Source organism: Trachypithecus francoisi, unplaced genomic scaffold, assembly GCF_009764315.1.
Source record: "Trachypithecus francoisi isolate TF-2019V2 unplaced genomic scaffold, Tfra_2.0 Lachesis_group15, whole genome shotgun sequence".
In the NCBI taxonomy this organism is placed as follows: Eukaryota; Metazoa; Chordata; class Mammalia; order Primates; family Cercopithecidae; genus Trachypithecus; species Trachypithecus francoisi.
This window is the reverse complement of record NW_022681460.1, coordinates 105,144,255-105,164,156: the sequence shown is the minus strand read 5'-3', so window position 1 is coordinate 105,164,156 and position 19,902 is coordinate 105,144,255. Positions and strand designations below refer to the sequence as shown.

At 38.9% G+C, this 19,902-nt stretch overlaps 1 protein-coding gene across 1 annotated transcript in view; it reads right to left on the bottom strand.

Annotated features, from left to right (window-relative positions):
• The window catches only part of LOC117097668 (glutamate receptor ionotropic, NMDA 2A), a 178,342-nt gene that overhangs the window by 68,978 nt on the left and 89,462 nt on the right, over positions 1-19,902 (bottom strand). The window contains exons 3-6 of the mRNA XM_033235778.1: positions 19,099-19,304; positions 10,470-10,638; positions 10,178-10,331; positions 3,649-3,774 (exon numbers count right to left, since the gene is read on the bottom strand). Of these exons, the coding sequence (XP_033091669.1) occupies positions 3,649-3,774; positions 10,178-10,331; positions 10,470-10,638; positions 19,099-19,304 (655 nt within the window). The remainder of the gene's footprint in view (positions 1-3,648; positions 3,775-10,177; positions 10,332-10,469; positions 10,639-19,098; positions 19,305-19,902) is intronic.

The following is a 19,902-nucleotide window of genomic DNA, read 5'->3' as shown; positions in this document are numbered from 1 at the left end:
TGCCAAAATTCATGGAGATGGGGCATATGCAGGCTGCAAAACACACATATTAGGGTTTTCAAGTCTTTGTTTTGCATGAGGAAAAAAAATCAATTTATGCCCTCATTTCATAGGGAAGAAGGTTTTCCTTTAACAGGAGGTTAACTTTTGTGTCATTTAAGTAAATGAAGGTATGAAAAAATGATCTACTCAGATGTCACCTGGCAATGCAAGCAGAGTGGGCAATAAATAAAGTGGCAGAAGCAAATTCACATTAATGGAAGTTACAAAGTGCTGGGCAGGAAGCCTAGGAAAAGCAAGCTCTCTGCACGTTGGAGGCCAAACCCAGGCTACAGCAGTACTTATAATATCCACGACACAACTCATTAAAGAGAAGGTAGTTAATTCTCATATTCTCAATCTCTCCTCTTTCTATTTGGCTAGTTTTATGATCTTCTGGGCTTATTCTCAAGAGGCAGGAAATTTCTTGGGGGAAACTTAGAGTTAATCCGGTCAACTTTATGAACTGCTTAATTTTTTTAGGGATGCACGTTGATCAGAAATGACAGCTACTTGGGAATCAGATGTAGGCAGTTCAGATAGATCGGTCCAAGACTTCTAGGAATTCTTGATTCATGAATACTATTACTGGGCCATATAACTTTTCCCATAAAGTGCAGTGAAATGTAACAGAAAACCATTTTGTACAAAAAAACAAGAAACTGTCATTTCCCAAGAGCTGCCACAGCAGATGAGCTGGGAACAGAGCCTGGAGGGAATGGAAGGGCTGAGGAGTTTGCACAACTGATGCCGTCCTTTACAATAGTCTTTCGGGCATGCTTCAGTCAAAGGAGAACGTATTGCACAGGATGGGCTGTGGGTCGTTTTCACCTTCCAAAGTGCAACTCAGATTTACCTGCTTATCTGTATTTTCATTGTTCTTGACCAGTTCCAAGTCACTGCAATCCTTTCTCTTGGAAAAAGTGACACTTTCTTAACTGTCCTCCCCGTCCCTGCTTCCAACTGTCGTCCCCACACACTATCTGGATAGAGTAGCCCCAGTGGCTTTTTTTGCTCTGTACATGTATGTCACCTCTCTCCCCACCTTTTTTTTTTTTTCTTTTTTTTTTGAGATGGAGACTTGCTCTGTCACTCAGGCTGCAGTGCAGTGGCACAATCTCGGCTCACTGCAGCCTCCACTTCCCGGGTTCAAGGGATTCTCCTGTGTCAGCCTCCCGAGCAGCTGGGACTACAGGAGCATACCACCACGCCCAGCTAATTTTTGTATTTTTAGTAGAGATGTGGTTTTGCCATATTGGCCAGGCTGGTCTCGAACTTCTTACCTCAAGTGATCTGCCCACCTCAGCCTCCCAAAGTGCTGGGATTCCAGGCATGAGCTACTGTGCCTGGCCTCCTCCATTGTATTTTGAAGAAAGTCTGACATGCTTACCATGGTCAATTGCCTATCTCTCTGATTTCGTCTTATACTACTGTCTCCCTCATTCACTGATATCTTTTTATTTTATTTTTTAAGAGAGACAGGGTCTTGCTCTGCTGAGTAGGCTAGAGTGCAGTGGTGTGATCATAGCTCACTGCAACCTCAATCTTCTGAGCTCAAGTAATTCTCCTACTTCTGCCTTCTGAGTAGCTGGGACTACAGGCACATATCATCATGCCTGGCTTACTTATTGATTCATTGATTGATTGTAGAAATGAGGTCTTGCTATGTTAGCCAGGCTGGTCTCAAACTCCTGACCTCAGGCAATCCTCCTGCCTTGGCCTCAAAAAGCCTTGAGATAACAAGCATGAGCCTCGGCCTTTTGCTGTTTCTTGAACATCTCAAGATTAATTTCAGCCTTTCTGCTTGCTGTTCCTTTTACATGAAATGATTGTAACCGTTTTTCACAGATACAATCGTATGTCACCCTTCAGGTCCTAGTTCAATGAACATCCTTTCCCACTGACCATCTTATCTAACGTAGTGTCTGCACCCCATCACTATCATGTTACTATGTTTTCTTCTTCTTCTTCTTGGTATTTATTATAATCTGTGATTATTAATTTGTGTGCCTACATGTTATTTTCACAACTAAATTCTAAACTCCCTGAAAGAAAATCTCTATTTGATTTACCACATTATCTCTGGCAGCAGTATAGTGCCTCCTGGCACATAGTACCCATTTGATAAATATTCATCAGATAAATGTGTAAATTCACAACAGCACAAGCCCTGATTATGCAAATGTAAAGGACTACTGTATCACAGTAAAGTCACTCACAGAAACGTCTCAGATTCCACCCTGTTGGAAATCTTCTTAGTGGTTAAGTTACCCTTTAAATGAAGGCTTGCACTCTCCCATTAAACACAGCAACATTATTTATAGCATTGTTTAGTATTTGGTTGATTGAAGATGGTTTATGTGGTAATCACCACTCTTCAATGGTGAGGAAGAAGTCGAAAGATTTCAATAAAACCAGGTTCCTAATAGATTCCCATGCCCTGTTGACTGTTTCCAACATTAAAACATCCAAGTAAAAAGAATATGTATCAATCACATTAAAGTGCTCTGCTTCTGGGGGGATATGAGACTTCAAGTTCCATCCTCTACCATATCAAGTCGTTTTTTGGGAAAGAGATTTCGTCCTGACAGTTTTCTGATAACACCCACTTAGAAGGTAGTGCCCATTGAGGAAAGCCCACTCAAAATGACATAATGTGTATGACATAAACCCTGGCAAGAGTGGGATCCTTTTAATGAGTTATAGCCAACGAACGCCTCCCAATTTTATTTCCTATCTACTGATTGTCCCTTTATCAACTACAGTGCACTAAGATCAATGCACTTGGTCTTAGCACACTTAATTTCCTCTTGGCACCACCGAGAGGAAAATATAACTCTAGGGGGAAAGATATCACTTCATAGTTATATTTATTGTCAAACTAATGTAAATTGATTCGGTAGTTTGAGGAATGCTCTTAAACTAGATTTTATAAAGTCATTTTCTTTGCATAGACTGAAGTTGAAACCCATGACAATTTTAGCATTTCTTTTGACATGCATCTTTTAAATTAATTGCCAGAAAAGCTTCTTCAAATCTGCTTTCCCAACAAATTGAACATCAGTGGTTTCCACCTAACAACTATCGACTTCAGGTGATAACAAGATTAAAATATTTCATTCTGTTTTATCCTTCAGTCGAAGGACATAAACCATACTTTTCTGGCATTACAAGTAATATCAGTGACCAAACAGCATTCATACAATGGTACACCAATGCAGTATATTCTTTTGTGTGTGTGTGTGATGGAGTCTAGCTCTGTCACTCAGGCTGGAGTGCAGTGGCACAATCTCAACTCACTGCAACCTCTGCCTCCTGGTTTCAAGCGATTCTCCTGCCTCAGTCTCCCGAGTAGCTAGTATTACAGGTGTGTGCCACCATGCCCAGCAAATTTTTGTATTTTTAGTAGAGATGGGTTTCATCATATTGGTCAGGCTGGTTCTGAACTTCTGACCTCGTGATCCACCCACCTCGGCCTCCCAAAGTGCTGGGATTACAGGCGTCAGCCACCACGCCTGGTCTAGAGTAATGTATTCTAAACCTGAAATGTTCATTAAAGGTAAATGAAATTGCATCAACATTGAATCATGCTCATGAAGGTATCCTTACCTTTCCCTTTGGCTAAGTTTCTGTTGTATCCAACAGGGCTGAAGTATTCAAAGACAAAAACAGCTATGGCAGAAACAATGAGCAGCATCACAAACATCATCACCCAGACAGAGGCGCTGAATGGTTCTGCAAATAAACAGATGGAGGAATGGAAAAGTGGTCAATTATCTCTTCCTCACTTCCAGCAGGAAGCGTAGACATCCATTTGCAGGCTCACCAAAAATATTTTCTCTATTTGAATCCGATCCTTCAAAAGAAGCTAATCATTTTTTAATTTTATTTTTATTTTTTAGATGTAGTTTCACTCACTGTGTCACACAGGCTGGAGTGCAGTGGCACAATTTCAGCTCGCTGCAACCTCTACCCCCAAATTCAAGCAATTCTCCTGCCTCAGCCTTCCGAGTAGCTGGGACTACAGGCATATGCCACCACACCTGGCTAATTTTTGTATTTTTAGTTGAGATGGGGTTTTGCCATGTTGCCCAGGCTGGTCTTGAACTCCTGATCTCAGGTGATCCGCCCACCTCGGCCTCCCAAAGTGCTGGGATTATAGGCATGAGCCACTGCTCCTGGCCAGCCAGTCATTTTTTATTCATCAATTTAAATCATTTTTTATTCTACAAAATATTTGAGGTATAAGATTGCATATAATATAATAAAAATAGACAAGAGCATAGGACATTTTACAAATTAGGTCAAAGATAATCAGAAGAAAAAAGAGTGATAAGAAAGAGGGAGCAAGTTAGAATGCAGATAGACTGACCATAGGTTCCTTTGCAATTATAGAACCATCCAGGGGGCTAAAGCTAGGAAGAAAAAAAGAAGACTAGGCCCTAATAGTTAACCATAGGCGCCTGCAAATTGTTGTGGTTTTTATTTTTATTTTTGTTTTTATTTTTTCATGCTAGAAAGATGATATGCAGGGAATTCTGAAAATAAAGGGGAGAATTATAACCTGTTGGAAAAGAATCATAAAATCATGGCTGACAGAAATATTGGAAAGTTATAATCTACCACACTCTCCATTTCGCCTTCTGCCTCAGACAGATGAGATTGCTATGCTTTATTAATCTTGTTGATGTTGGTAGCAGCCTTAAATGCAATTGAAAGTCAATTGAGAATATTATCTTCACATGATAATTCAATAAAAAAAGCATCACTTAAAGGGTAGAGGCAATAAAATAGTAGATGGATAGATGGTTATTTCCACTAAAAGTAGTTTTCATCACCTCATTTGCATGTAACTTAAGCAGTAGGTGGATGCGTCAGAAGGGCAGGCCAAGTCATAAGGCTCTAAGTCTTATAACACTCTAGAAAGGTAAGAAATATTATGTAAAATAAGATTTCTATTCAACTTTATTGAGGATATGAAAATTAGCTGACTGAAGCCATTTTATTTATGGTATAGATTTGCTACAAAATCAAGAGAAAATAAATTTTTAAAATGAATACATTTCCATCTGAATGTATCATGGGGAAGAAACTGCCTATAGACACCAATGAACTTAAAACCCTTTTCCTCATAAGCAAATATTTTCTGAGGGTTAAAATAAGTCCGATAATACCTCTTGAATAGTAAACATATTATTTAAAATTGTTTTCCGAATGAAGCTACTTATAATAATAAAGAACTAGGTTGATAGCAGGCCACTTTCTTATTAGAGTATGACTACTTAACACGGTTAGAAGTCATCACAAAATCCAATTTAATGAGCTTAATGTATAACAAGAAACTAATATGTCTGAACTTAACTTTGGCTATATTGGATCATTTAAAAGCTGTAAGGAATGCTTTCTAATGCAGTTTGATAGTGCAAATATATTAAAAAGCAACAGGCAACACAACTTAAGTAACACAAGATGTGCTCCAAGAAATCAATGAGACTGCAAATGAAATTTATTTTAAATTTAGCTTGAGTAATAAACAATATTATGTCCCTAAAATAACAGCACTTTAATACTGAGTTGTATCCAAAAAGGAAATTAGATAAATAAATGATTAGGAGATTTAAAAGTACTTAATATTCAAGAATAGAGATAAAATAATTCTCCGAGTTGCATAGTGTGTCTTATCGGAGGAAGATCATTGTGACGAGTAAATGGGTATATACATGAAAGTGTTTGTTCGTGTGTGAGGCACACAATACACGACAATATATTGAGTGGAATAGTTGTTTGATTCCAGGATTAAAGCCAGAAATACTGGGGCAACAATACGCTGTCCATGGTTCTGAAAAGGGCATGATGGTTTTTGAAAAAGCACATTTATTAATCTGGTAACTTCTATTTCTCTGCAGGCTGTGAAAACATTATTTTTAAACATTAGAAGGGACCATAACTGAATTATCCTATGTGCATGCAAGAAACTGTAAACCTGCAGTGAACTTTTTTTGGCAGGTGCATACGTGTCACTAACACACCAGTCAGAAAATCAGGCGGAAACTGATGAAGCAACTGATCCCAGATGTCTCGCCACTTGGAACTGACCACATCTGTTCCTTAACTTATAAGCACAGCACAGATATGCTGCAGTACTATGGTTTTAGTAAAGTAAGTATGTATGACTGCCCCGAAATGTTGCTATTCAAAGATACCACACACGTGAATGCATGCGTGCAGACACACGCCCCAAAACAAAGAAAAACATTTAGAACATCGTTAAAGCCATGCCTACAGTGTCTAAGGAGTGACCCAGAAATAGTTTAAATAACTCTCTATTACATCCTCTAATGGCTTAAAACAGATTCAGCATTTGTCCATGAAGGAACTGCAATCGAGGAGATACCAGGTCAGCGTTTCTTTGGATCAAAGAATCCAACTTGTTTGGAAAGTCTTCAGAATTAGCTAGATAGAAATATTACAGGAGATGCCATCTCTGTCCTTGAAGAGCCACTGGTTACATTTTTACACAAAAAGCTTAGAGGCATTACCTGCAAGTGCTTCTGATGTGAGCTAATGGAGTTTGGGGAGGAGAGAGAATAGGAAATAATGAAAAGCAATACAATCAGATTTTGAATGTTTTGGCTCTTTCAGATGACTGAGCCAGTGAATGGAAAAATGTAGCTTAGCATGGTTCATTATGACTTTCAAAATCTGTAGATAATGACCGTAAATAAGGGGGTGCACAGTCAATCAAATAAGGATGTAATTTAGTGACTAGGAAAAATATTAAGCCTACTGTGTAAAAACAGCTTTGAAAATAGTTTCCTCTGGTTACAATTTATTTTACTTTACAAAATGCAGCAGGAAAAGTGTGGGGAAAGAGAGGTTTTGCTAAATTTAGCAAAATACTTGACTTTTTTATGGAAATGTTTTACAAATGCAAGTAAGATAAAAATCTAGAGAAACTGGGTTGAGGCCAGATTCAATATTAGCGACCCATTTTCATGACACAAGCCAATTGATATTTTTTTCTCTCTGACTGAATTGGAAAAAGAATTCTCTCTAGCTCACTAAAGAAATACAATATTTTTTTTTCTAAAAAAAGAAACAATTTCTTTCCATTTTGATCAATGAACTCACTTCCTCTAACCCTTTCTTAACCTCCAGGGCAAAGGATTCCTGCCAAAGAGTCTGAAAGGGAACGAGGGGAAACATGACTAGGAGTGACTAAAGAGTCCACCTAAATTCTTAGGTGGACTTAGCGAATGTCCACCTAAGAATTATTAACATTCTGCATGTGTTGTCAGTATCAGCTGGTTGCATTGTTCCTGGCATAGTGAGGCTCTCTTATTAAGATATGAGTATCTGAATCCATGTCAGACAGAGGGACAAAAGGAACATAATGAGGTATTTGTCAGGGTCCACATTACTCCAACAAAGGTTACAAAAATTGAAGCAACTAGTACACAATCAAATCCAGAGAGTGGCAAGGATTTTAACAGCTTAAATGGATTATCGAAAATGAAAACAGTAAATCCATAGAGCTCTGAATGTAAGGCAGTGTCCAAAATCCTGTTAGTCAATATTTCACTGAAGATAATGAAACACAGAAGTTTCACTGGATGCTAACATTACATATAAATGAAGACAGTGGAAGAATAAGACAATGTGCTTGGAGTTGGTGTCCATAATTTGGTTTGAGTTTACAATTTGCTTTAAGAGATAAAGTTATTTTTGTCTCTGGAAAAATATAAGAAAGTTAGTTGACCTTAATATAACTGTTTTCCCAGGGTGGAGATTTCTCAAAGAACTAAAAGTAGATCTACCATTTGATCCAGCAATGTCACTACTGGGTATCTACCCAAAGGAAAAGAAGTCATTATATCAAAAAGACACTTGCATACATATGTTTATCAGAGCACAACTCACAATTGCAAAGATATGGAATCAACCTATGTGTCCATCAGCTGATGACTGCATAAAGAAAATGTGGCACATATACATTGTGGAATACTATTCAGCCATAAAAAAGCATGATGCAATGTCTTTTGCAGCAACTTGAATGAAACTGGAGGCCATCATCCTAAATATTTGCTAGTCATCTAAATAAATGACTGTTGTTCTTTGTGAGATGGAGGATGGGTATGTAGATGCTGAATAAAGGTTTATGGGCTGATTTAAATTAACTGTGGACCGACAGGTTTATTTTTAAAATGTTTTCAAGACTCTAAGCAATATAGCTATTAATTTACATTCTACAGAGTCAAGACCAGTATCTATTTATGTGATCTTATTTTTTTAGCAGCTTTTTCTAAGTTTGAGATAAATGAAAGATGTGAACTAGGGGATGGGTTTTTCAGGAATGGAAAATCTAATACTCCATGTTCTCATTTCTAAATGAAAGCTAAGCTATGGGTATGAAAAAGCACACAAATGGTATAATGGACACTGGAGACTCAAAAAGGGAGAGGATGGGAGGGAGATGAGTGATGAAAAATTACTTACAATGTACACTATTTAGGTGACAGGTACACTAAATGCCCAGACCTCACCACTATATAATTCGTCCATATAACCTAAAACCACTTGTACCCCTGAGCTACTGAAATTTTTAAAAAATTAAATATATAATATTTTGCCCCTCTCAGTTTTCCTCCAGAGATTCAGGTTTGTCTTAACCTTCCCTAATTTGGGACAACCCCACTTATATGGAAGTGCCAAGGGGGAATTAGTGATCTGAATTTCATGATATTCAACAAGATAGTTATGGTCAAAAGTCATTTATGATAACCAAACAGTTAATACAACACTTTCCTTTAAAGACAAAAATAATGCTTTACTATGTTCCATGAAGTTTCAACTACTCTAGCCAGGCTACCCAATACAGTCCGACTGCTAGAGAAAAGCAGATGATAGAAAATATAGCTCTTTCTTGATTTAAAAAAAAAAAAACTTTTATGTGAAAACATAAATTTATGAAACGGTTAAAAAAATCAAAAGAATGTCCTTCTTTACAAACTATTTGGCTTAATGGGTAGTCACAATTAAAATATGATTTGATTAATTTTAAATCAGCATATACTTTTCAGACTACTTCTGTTAGCAGAATACTGGCATAAATCATTGTACAGTCATCATTATTTTCACTCTTACATCGAGCAAATAAATGACTGCCGTTCTTTGTGGGATGGAGGATGGATATGTAGATGCTGAATAAAGGTTTATGAGCTGGTTTAAATTAACTGTGGACAGACAGGTTTATTTTTTAAATGTTTTCAAGATTCTAAGCAATATATCTATTAATTTACATTCTACAGAGTCACGACCAGTATCTGAATATGTGATCATATTTTTTTCAGCAGCTTTTTCCAAGTTTAAGACAAATGAATGATGTGAACTGGGGATGGAGGGGAGTGAATTAGGATGTATTAGTCTACTCTCATGCTGCTATAAAGAACTACCTGAGAATCACTTGAGGTCAGGAGTTTGAGATCAGTCTGGCCAACATGGTGAAACCCCATCTCTACACAAAAATTAGCCAGGCATGGTGGTGGGCACCTGTAATCCCAGCTACTGGGGAGGTTGAGGTGGGAGAATCGCTTGAAGCCAGGAGGCAGAGGCTGCAGTAAGCTGAGATCACACCACTGCACTCAAGTCTGGGCAACAGAGCTAGACTCCATCTAAAAAAAAACTGTCTGAGATTGGGTAATTTATAAAGGAAAGGGGTTTAATTGACTCACAGTTCCACATGGCTGGGGAGTCCCCAGCAAACTAACAATCATGGCAAAAGAGGAAGCAGGCACGTCTTACATGGTGGCATGTGAGAGAAGTGAAGCGAAGGGGGAAAAGCCCCTTATTAAGCCATCAGATCTCATGAGAACTCACTCACTATCACAAGAACAGAATGAGAGAAACGTTCCCCATGATCCTGTCACCTCCCATCAGGTCTCTCCCCCAACAGCTGGGGATTACAATTCTAGATGAGATTTGGGTAGGGACACAAAGCCTAACCCTCTCATAGGATAATTCAAATGCTGCCATGGCCAAACGGAACTGAACAAGTTCCTTTCCGGTACCATCCTCTGAGCAAACAAGATTTCCTACAATTCCTTATAGGAAAGCAATAGTCATTATGAAATTCACACACCTAGAAAAGCAGAAGGTGAGACGGTGCCATTACTTCTTGAAACCATGACACTGATTCCCGTTTCCACAAAGGGCACAGAGAAGTCCACCACTTCAGAACGTTCCTCATTGATGGTGAGAGAACCAACCGCCATGACTGCCCGTTGATAGACCACCTGGACGCAAGGCAAAAAAAAAAAAAAAGAAAAAGAAAAGAAGAAGAAGAACAGTACCTTTACTTTTCCTGCCAACATTCCTGAGGACTGCAGGCACTTTGTCTGAATAAGAGTCCAGGGGATGAAAAGATAACTTACTTCACCGATCATTCCATTCCACACATTGTTAACTTTCTTGCCGTGCTTCCCATTGGTCACCAGGTAGAGGTCGTAAGTAAACTTCACAGTTCTGGAAAGCTTCTTCAGAATATCAATGCAGAACCCCTTGCAGCATTTCTTCACATTCATCCCCTCATTGGTTGAATTGCTGTAAAGAAAAATCCCAGGACCACAGAATGTTAGCACTGGAAGGTTTGTTCACAATCATTAGCTGTACTCTTCTCCTGTTTTTCAGATGAGTAAACTGAAGTTTAAAAAGGGGAAGTGGCTTTCCCAAGGACCCACAGTGAGTATATGACAGCAAAAGCAGAAAGTGTCCTTAATTATAGCAGTTATCATGACAAGAGCTAACACATACTGAGTAATTACTATTTGCTAGGCACTATCCTAAAGGCTTTATACTAATTGTTGAATTAATCTCCATGACATTTTCTGAATTAGGTGATATTTGTATACCCATTAAACAGGTAAAAATTACCAACTCTTAAATTTTTAAGAGTTTATAACATATACGATTTTAGATTAGAGTTTAGTCATCCGATCTAAACTAAGTCATAAAAACTTATTAGAGAATGGAAGAGAGGAGGATGTGAAATTCTCAGAGAAAGCAGGGTTTTGCTTCATTTTATAATTACAGAGGCTTGAAACCAAAGGGGAGAAGTGAAGGTACCCAGAGAACACCTCAACCAAGAATCAGGAGATCAGGGTTCTATTCCATGCCTGAGTTTGTGGACCGAACTTCTCTTGATAGAGCCAAATGTTACATGAGGGCTCATTAATAATGTCTTCCCTATCTACATATGCGACACGTAGTATAAAAGGAAACACCTCTAAAAACAAAGTCCTTGATCAGGTAAAAGCCCTGTTAAAATTTAAGCTATCTTAAAGGCTTAAATACTCTACCAAGGCTATACTTATTGTTTTGAACCAGCCACCTTGCTGTATTCACCCGAACAAGACATATTCAAAGGACACCCTTGCAAACCAGAAAAATACCTTCAAAAAGAAAGGAGGCTGGGTATGGTGGCTTACGCCTATAATCCCAGCACTTTGGGAGGCCGAGGCGGGTGGATCACCTGAGGTCAGGAGTTCAAGACCAGCCTGGCTGACATGGCGAAACCCTGTCTCTACTAAAAATATAAAAATTAGCCAGGCATGGTGGCAGGCGCTTGTAGTTCCAGATACTCAGGAGGCTGAGGCATGAGAATGACTTGAACCCACGAGGCGGAGGCTGCAGTGAGCCAAGATCATGCCATTGCACTCAAGCCTGGGTGACAAGAGTGAGAAAGAAAGAAAAGAAAAGAGAAAAGAAAGAAAGAAAGAAAGAAAAGAAAGAAAGAAAGAAGAAAGAAAAGAAAAGAAAGAAGAAAGGAAGGAAGGAAGGAAGGAAGGAAGGAAGGAAGAAGGAAAGAAAAGAAAGAAGGAAGGAAAGAAAAGAAAGAGAGAGAGATAGAAAGAAGGAAAGAAAGAGAAAAGAAGAAAGGAAGGAAGGAGGAAGAAAGGAAGGAAGGAGGGAGGGAGGGAGGGAGGAAGGAAGGAAGGAAGGAAGGAAAAGGAAGGAAGGAAGGAAGGATAGAGAGAAAAGAAAGGAAATACCGGTCTATCCAACTGATAGCAAAAAGTACTTACACAACTCACATAAGATCAAGGCCTTTCTGGGCAATATGCTAGATTAATGGACATCTCATTAACTCAACCCTGTCTTTGAGTCATGCATTTCATGAATATGTTCTCTGTTTGAATATCCCAGTTTTGGCACATCCACACACTGGAGTGTTACCTAAGCACTAAAGTGATGTCTATGGAAATCCAACATCATCACAGGAAAATTCTTATGTTTCCATGTCATATGAAAGAAGTAGGTTACACAGTAGTACAAACAGAATAATCACAGCTATATAAAAGCAGATGAGCTTATGAAATAACTGTATGGAAAAACAACGAAATATGAAGCATAGGACAGGCACGGTGGCTCTTTCCTGTAATCTTAGCACTTTGGGAAGCCAAGTTGGGGGGATCCCCTGAGGTTGGGAGTTTGAGACCAGCCTGGCCAACATGGAGAAACTGTATTTTTACTAAAAATACAAAAATGAGCTGGGCATGGTGGCATGCACCTGTAATCCCAGCTATGTAGGAGGCATAAAAATAGCTTCAACCTGGGAGGTAGAGGTTGTAGTGAGCCAAGATCACACCACTGCACTCCAGCCTAGGTGACGGAGTGAGACTCTATCGAAAGAAAGGAAAGGAAAGGAGAGGGGAGAGGAGAGGAGGAAAGGGGAGGGGAGGGAAGGGAAGAAAGTAAAGAGAGAGAGAGAGAGAAAGAAGAAAAGAAAAAAAGGAAAAGAAAGGAAGAAAAGAAAGAAAGGGAGAGAAAGAGGGAGACAGAAAAAGAAGGAGGGAGGAAGGCAGGGAGGGAGGGAGAGAAGGAACGAAGGAAGGAAGGAAGGAAGGAAAGAAGGAAGGAAGGAAAGAAAAGAGAAAAAGGAAAAGAAAGAAGGAAAGAAAGAGAGAGAGAGAAAGAGGGAGGGAGGGAAAAGAAGGAAGGGAGGAAAAAAGAAAGAAAAAGAAAGAGAAAGAGAGAGAAAGGAAGGAAGGAAGAAGCAAGCATAGCTATTTTGGAATGGTGAAAAACATGTTTTCTTTTTTATATTTTTAGGGTTTTTCCCCCAAATTATCTAGTAAGTACATACTACTTATGTAATTGACAACACACACACATCAAACAACATTGATTTATATGATATGCATCATCTCTATATCCATGAAGGTAGGCAGACTTGACAGAAGAATTTTTTTAAGAGACACACTCTTGCTCTGTTGCCCAGACTGGGTTGCAGTGATGCGATCATGGCTCACTGCAGCCTGGACCTCCTGGCCTCGTGATACTCCCCCTTTGGCCTTTCAAAGTGCTGGGATTACAGGTGTGAGCCACCATACTCAAGTGGGAAAACATAATTTTGAGTAACAGAAGTGGGTTGTAAATGACACCTGCTTATCAATGCTTTCCTTTATCTCAGGATCAAAGACCGCCTGTTTTGAATCACTCTCTTCACCATTGCACCCCACCCCTACATCCTGTCAGTGACTTGTACTCAACCACTCTGTTTCTGTCAGCCCAGGCCACCATAGAGACTTTACTCTCTTGCCTAGAGGCTGGATGACCTGCTGTGATCCAGCATCCTTAGCTTGGGGGTAGTAGGAGGCCACATCTGTGTATATTTACATGTGATGATTAGTGACCTCAACACTGTACAGTCATGGGGTATGTGCCAGCTCCATCTCCACCAAGTACCCAGAATGGAGGGGGTTGGCCTAGAGTTCAAACTGCCACAAATATGATAGAAATGTGTCCTAATTACGCTAAAGTTGATGGAATGTCCAGATACTACTTCCTTCTCGGTATACATGGCTCTGAAAAACGTGTCAAAATCGAATTCTCTCTTTTTCTTTCTGGTCGCTGTTGGCCATGCACTGATACTCTTTTCCCACCTCTGTTCATTTTTATCACCTTCATTCTATGTTCCTTCCCTTCTTCCCCTGTCAGAGGCTCTTCCTTCACCTGGTCAAGATTTCTGGGAGATTAGACAGAAGTTTTAGATACTCCAGGTTTAAGATTAAGGGTCACGGGCATATAGTGGCATTCTTTGGTCTCCCTGGAAACCTCAGCCAGTTTATGAGTTATCTCACCCATATCCCTGAACACCAGGTGTATTTCTAAATACAAATGATCATTCATGCATTTTCACCCAACAAGCACCCACTAAGTGTCTACTGTGCACAAGACATGGAACTGGGCCCTGGGGACACAGGATGAAAAAGGCACGCAGCAAATTCAATAGTTGAATTTATCACAGTAATTATGGAATTGCAGACCAGCTTGTAATTGGGAACGTCTGTTGGTTCCTATTACAGCCCTTGTGTGGGCGTGCAGGGGATGTGACTTAACTACACAGACTGAGAAATGGTCCCCATGTGATCTCTCTCAGTGCTCCACCACCACCCAAGAGAGGGAATGACTCATAAAAACAAATATGGGGAAAGGGATCCAATAAATTGTCCAGTTTACCAGCTCTACAATTTCCCAGTATAGCCAGTGGATACGAGCACAGCCATGCGAGACAGAGCTGTGTCCAGGTCCTGGGTTGGCTCCTGTCCACCATGGAGACTCAGACAAATCTCATCCAGCACTTAAAAATAAATTTCCTTCTTCCCACCAACGATTTGACAGTTTGGGAGCTTAATTGACAGTATGGCCATTTCTCGCTACACATCAGGCCAAATGATTTTTCCAATTTTCTCTGCATGTCTTTATCACCCAACTAACAGAGCAGAGAGAAAGATTTCTCAGCTCATTTCTTGTTACCTGGTATTCTTAGAAGATCCCACCATTTATCGAAAGTGAGAAACAAAAAGGTTTCATACAATCATGTTGTCTAACAGGAATCCTTTTTGCAACTGATCAGCCTGTCTCAAAGACGTTCCCTGTAGGAAATGCAATTGATCTAATCTTCTTTAATGTTGGGATTAGTGGATCCTAGCAATTCTCTATTGCTCTCACATGAGTCAAAGACTTTCATTTCATCTAGACACACAGTAAACTCCTCATATCCCCAAGTGGAAGAAGGAAAGCTGCAAGCTACTGTCTCCTCACAGAAACCAAAAACATGAATTTGAACCTGTTAAGCTGTTGCTAGTCTTCAGTAGAAAAGTCAATTCTTTTAAAGACAGCAATTTATTTTGATTTCTCTTCTTCATATAAATGTGACTCAGTACTTGGGGATCTACTTGTTTTCAGCTCCAGGGCTTTGGATTTTAAAGATTCTAAACTCCTATTATTGATTCTGGAACACAAGGGGCCTCATTTGATTGCCCTATTGAAACACAGAGGGTATTGTTATCATAGAGGAGGTGTCCCACTGAGGTTAGACTCTGCTTTGTGCCAGCCACTTTGCTTTCTTCATCGGGCCAAGTTCTGCTCAAAGAACACCCACCCAAATTAGAACATCCTCTGACAACGTTCCCACATCATCTCCTCTGTCCTCCTTGTAATTCATCACTCTCTAGCATTGCACTGGGTTTCCTTCTGTTTCCCAAACTCCCAAGCTCCTTTCCTCCCCTTTGCACCTGCCATTGTCTCTACCTAGAAGGCTTCCCCCAGATCTTCACATGTCTGGCTCCTTCTCATCCTGTATATATCAACTTAAACCTTACCTGTGTGAGCTAAAGTAACCCCACATACCCTGATTTCCTCTCTTCTCACACCACTCTCTTTCTATTCATTACAAGGTTTATTACAACATGGGGTTGCCCACTTCTTCCTGGTTGAATTGTTTTCTAACCACATATGTTCCATGATGGAAAGGTCCTAGGCTTTTGCTCTTCCTGTTCATCATTGTATCCCCTGTGCCCAGCAATGTGCCTAACATGTAAACTGTGCTTAATGCACATTCATTCAATCTGTATTATAACAATGTCGCTGTTATTTCACTGTAAAGGAATTCAGCAAAAATCATTAAAACATTCATGACCCCAAAACATGGTCTGTTTCACACAATTATGAATCATGATGAATCATGAATCATGAATCATGGGATGTACACTTGCCCTTCCTTGGTGGCCCCCACCTCTTCCTCATCTCCAGGAGAGTGGAGGCTGGGGGACTGCATATCAAAAAAAAAGCTTCATCCCAGGGAGCCACAGTGGGGACACTGGAGAAAGGAAAGGCCTTTTTAGGAGGGGCATATTTATTTATTCCATGATGTATTCAGGATTTCAACTTCAAAGAGGCTGACATTTGTGACCTCACTGATAAAACTTTCTCCAAACCAAAATAGGCCTTCATAGTACATTTAGCAATTACATATTATATCTTTAAAACCCTGATCTAAAGGACTGAGATCTAGGGACTTGCACCTTGTGTGATAATGGCTGAGACTGGAGTTTGAAACGAGGAAGTAAAAATATCTCTTCCTAGTCATGAAACAAACATTGGTGTGTCATGCTGTGCCCTTGTAACTGAGTGTGCAAATATTAGTCACATTCCCTATATGTAGGTGGCTCAGAAGCCAGGGAGAAGACAGATACACTATACACTGTACAGACAGGTGATGAGGGTAGAGAGAGACAGACTCGGGTACTGTGGAAGTAGGAAGAGCTAACCCAGCTTGGGATGCAGGAGCTACACTTAAAGGATGAGTAAGAAGTAGGTAAAAGAAACAGATCAGAAAAGACTCAGAAAAAAAAGTTTCCATCCAACAGCAGGCCTTTTTCTTCTGTGAGTCACCTATGAGGTGGTGTTTTTGCTTATGTTTGAATTAGGAAATACCAGGATCAGGGCCTCGGAGTTGGCCATGGAGGTTTCTGTGTCCCCAGAGGGTTTGTAGATTAAGGGGGACCTCATAATAGACAATGCTAGCTCTTTCTTCGATCATAACAAAAGGAGAAATGACACAGATGCAGTGCCTGCTAGCTGTTGCTGAGCTGAGAAGTGGCCAGAAGTTCCATTTGCACCTGGATTGTATCAGAAAGTAACATGCAAGGTGTGTGTTCACTCCCAAATAGAGAGATGTTTTTAACGTTTTTGAGAAGCATGAATCTGGGATCTATAAAGGAGATGGAAGGAAGAAGAATGTGCGGGCGAAAGCGAAGGGACAGCCAGAAAAGTGGAAATGAGATAATTATTTTTAAAAAGACTAAAGGAAACTGGACACAGTGGTTCACATCTGTAATCCCAGTGACTCAGGAGGCCAAGGCACGAGGATCACTTAAGGTCAGGAGCTTGAGACCAGCCTTAGTAACACAGCAAGACTCCTGTCTCTAAAAAAAATTAATTAAAAAATGATTCAGACTTGGTGGCACAGGCCTGTAGTCTCAGTTATTCAGGAGGCTGGGGTGAGAGGATCACTTGAGCCTAGGAGTTCAAGAATGCAGTGAGCCGTGATCACACTACTGCACTCCGTCCTGCGGGACAGAGCAAGATCCTGTCATTATATATAAAAAAAAAAGTTTCACATATTTTTGACATACAAAAATATATAATGTTTTATACATTTTCAACATAAAAAATGTTTTATATATTTTAACATATAAAAATATGTTTTATACATTTTAACATATAAAAATATGTTTTATACATTTTAATATATAAAAATATGTTTTATACATTTTAATATATAAAAATATGTTTTATACATTTTTAACATACAAAAATATGTTTCATACATTTTTAACATAAAAATGTTTTATATATTTTAACATAAAAATGTTTTATATTTTAACATAAAAATATTTTATATATTTTAACATATAAACTATGTATTTTACATATAAACTATGTATTTTATATATAAAATATATTGGTTTCCGTATTTTTAATATATGAAAATATGTTTTATATTTTAACATATAAACTATGTATTTTACATATAAACTATGTATTTTATATATAAAATAGTTTATATATAAAATAAATAAAATAATATAAATAAAATAGTTTATATATAAAATACATAATTTATATATAAAAATATAAAAATGTTTTATATATTTCAAAATATAAAAATGTATAATGTTTTATATATTTCTATTTTCATTTCTTTATTTTTGAGTCAGAGTCTTGCTCTGTCTCCTAGGCTGGAGTGTAGTGGCTCGATCTCAACTTATCGCAACCTCCACCTCCCAGATTCAAGTGATTCTCATGCTTCAGCTTCCTGAGTAGCTGGGATCACAGGTGCCTACCACCATACCTGGCTAGTCAGGGTTTGGTCATGTTGCCTAGGCTGGCTTCAACTCCTGACCTCAAGTAATCTGCCCAAGGCCTCCCAAAGTGCTGAGATTATAGATGTGCATCACTGTGTCCAGCCATATATATTTTTAATATATAAAAAATACAATGTACTATATCTTTTAATGTATAAAATATGTTTTACATATATTTGAAGTAAAAAAAGTTATATTTTAAATATATAAAAATGTTTTATATATTTTAATACATAAAATATGTTTTATATTTTAATACATAAAAATATGTTTTATATTTTAATACATAAAAATACATGATGTTTTATATATTTTAAATATATAAAATATATAATTTCATATATTTAATATATAAACATGTTTTCTATTTTAATACATAAAAAATGTTTTCTATAATAAAAATATATTTTTGAATATGTTTGTTCAAAAATAAATAAATGAATACATTAAATGAAACTAGAAATACTGAAGGGGAGGATCGATTCAACATAAAGGTTAAAAACATGTCTGTGGAGTCAGTTGGACCACTGTTTGAGTCCTACCTCTTCCATTTTCTAGCTAGATGGCTTTGAACACGTTTCATAATTTTCCCATAAGTTGGTTTTATCATATTTACAACGGGCAAAACTACCCACCTCATATTGCTGGTGGAATTAAATGAATGCAAGTTTGGCACATCTCCAGGAATTTATCTAAGTCTTTTTAAAATTGATTATTGTATTATACCTACTATAATGGAGTGTATTTTCTATGACATTTTATGATTCAAGTACAGATATTGTTACTATCGATGATCCAAGCTAGTTCAAAAGGTTGGGCACATTCAGGCGACAGCATCCCTGCCACTCACTTGATTTTGACGAACTTCCGACACGGCACAGTGTTCCTCACACACGTCTCGGTCAGGGGGTCTATGTCTTCCACGATGACGAAAGGGGCCTCCTCCAGGGTGACGATGCTGAGATGGTTGTCATCCGGCTCACAGTCGGAGAAGGACTTGTACCTGGGCCACACGGCGTGCCTCAGGCTTAGCGTCTGGTTCTCCCACTTGCCCACCTGCAGCACAAACACAAAGACACAGCTGTGCTTTCTTCCGCCGCTGATTTCTGGAGAGGCAAATCCTTTCCCTGCCAGAGACATCCATCCGTCTCAAGGGTCTTTCTGCCACATACCTCAAAATATGCATCTACTTCTGTGCTAAGACAAACGGGCATAAAGACCAAACAGAATATGAGGCAGTTCTCCATTCCAGCCCCACTCATCCTCAGAGGAATCAAACTGCATCTCGGGAGGTGGTACCCAGGCACTGATACCTTTAGAGCCCGGCAGGTGGTTGTAACGTTCTGCCAGAGTTCAGGACCACGGATGGCAAGGAAACAGCACAGACTTTTAGAATCAGAGAGGTCTGGGTTTGATTCTCCAACTGTACCACTTACTAGCTGTACAACTCTAGGCAAGCTCTTAATCCTAAGATCTTCTGTTTTCTCATCTGTATAACAAACACGACTCCCCCTACTTCTTAAGGATGCCATGGGAATCCAATCTGGCAATGCATGAAAGGCAAAAAAAGCACAGTGCTTGGCACATCATAGGGATGCCATATTGTTTTTAAGAATAAAGAAAAGAAAGTGAAAAGGAGAAAGAAATAAAAAAG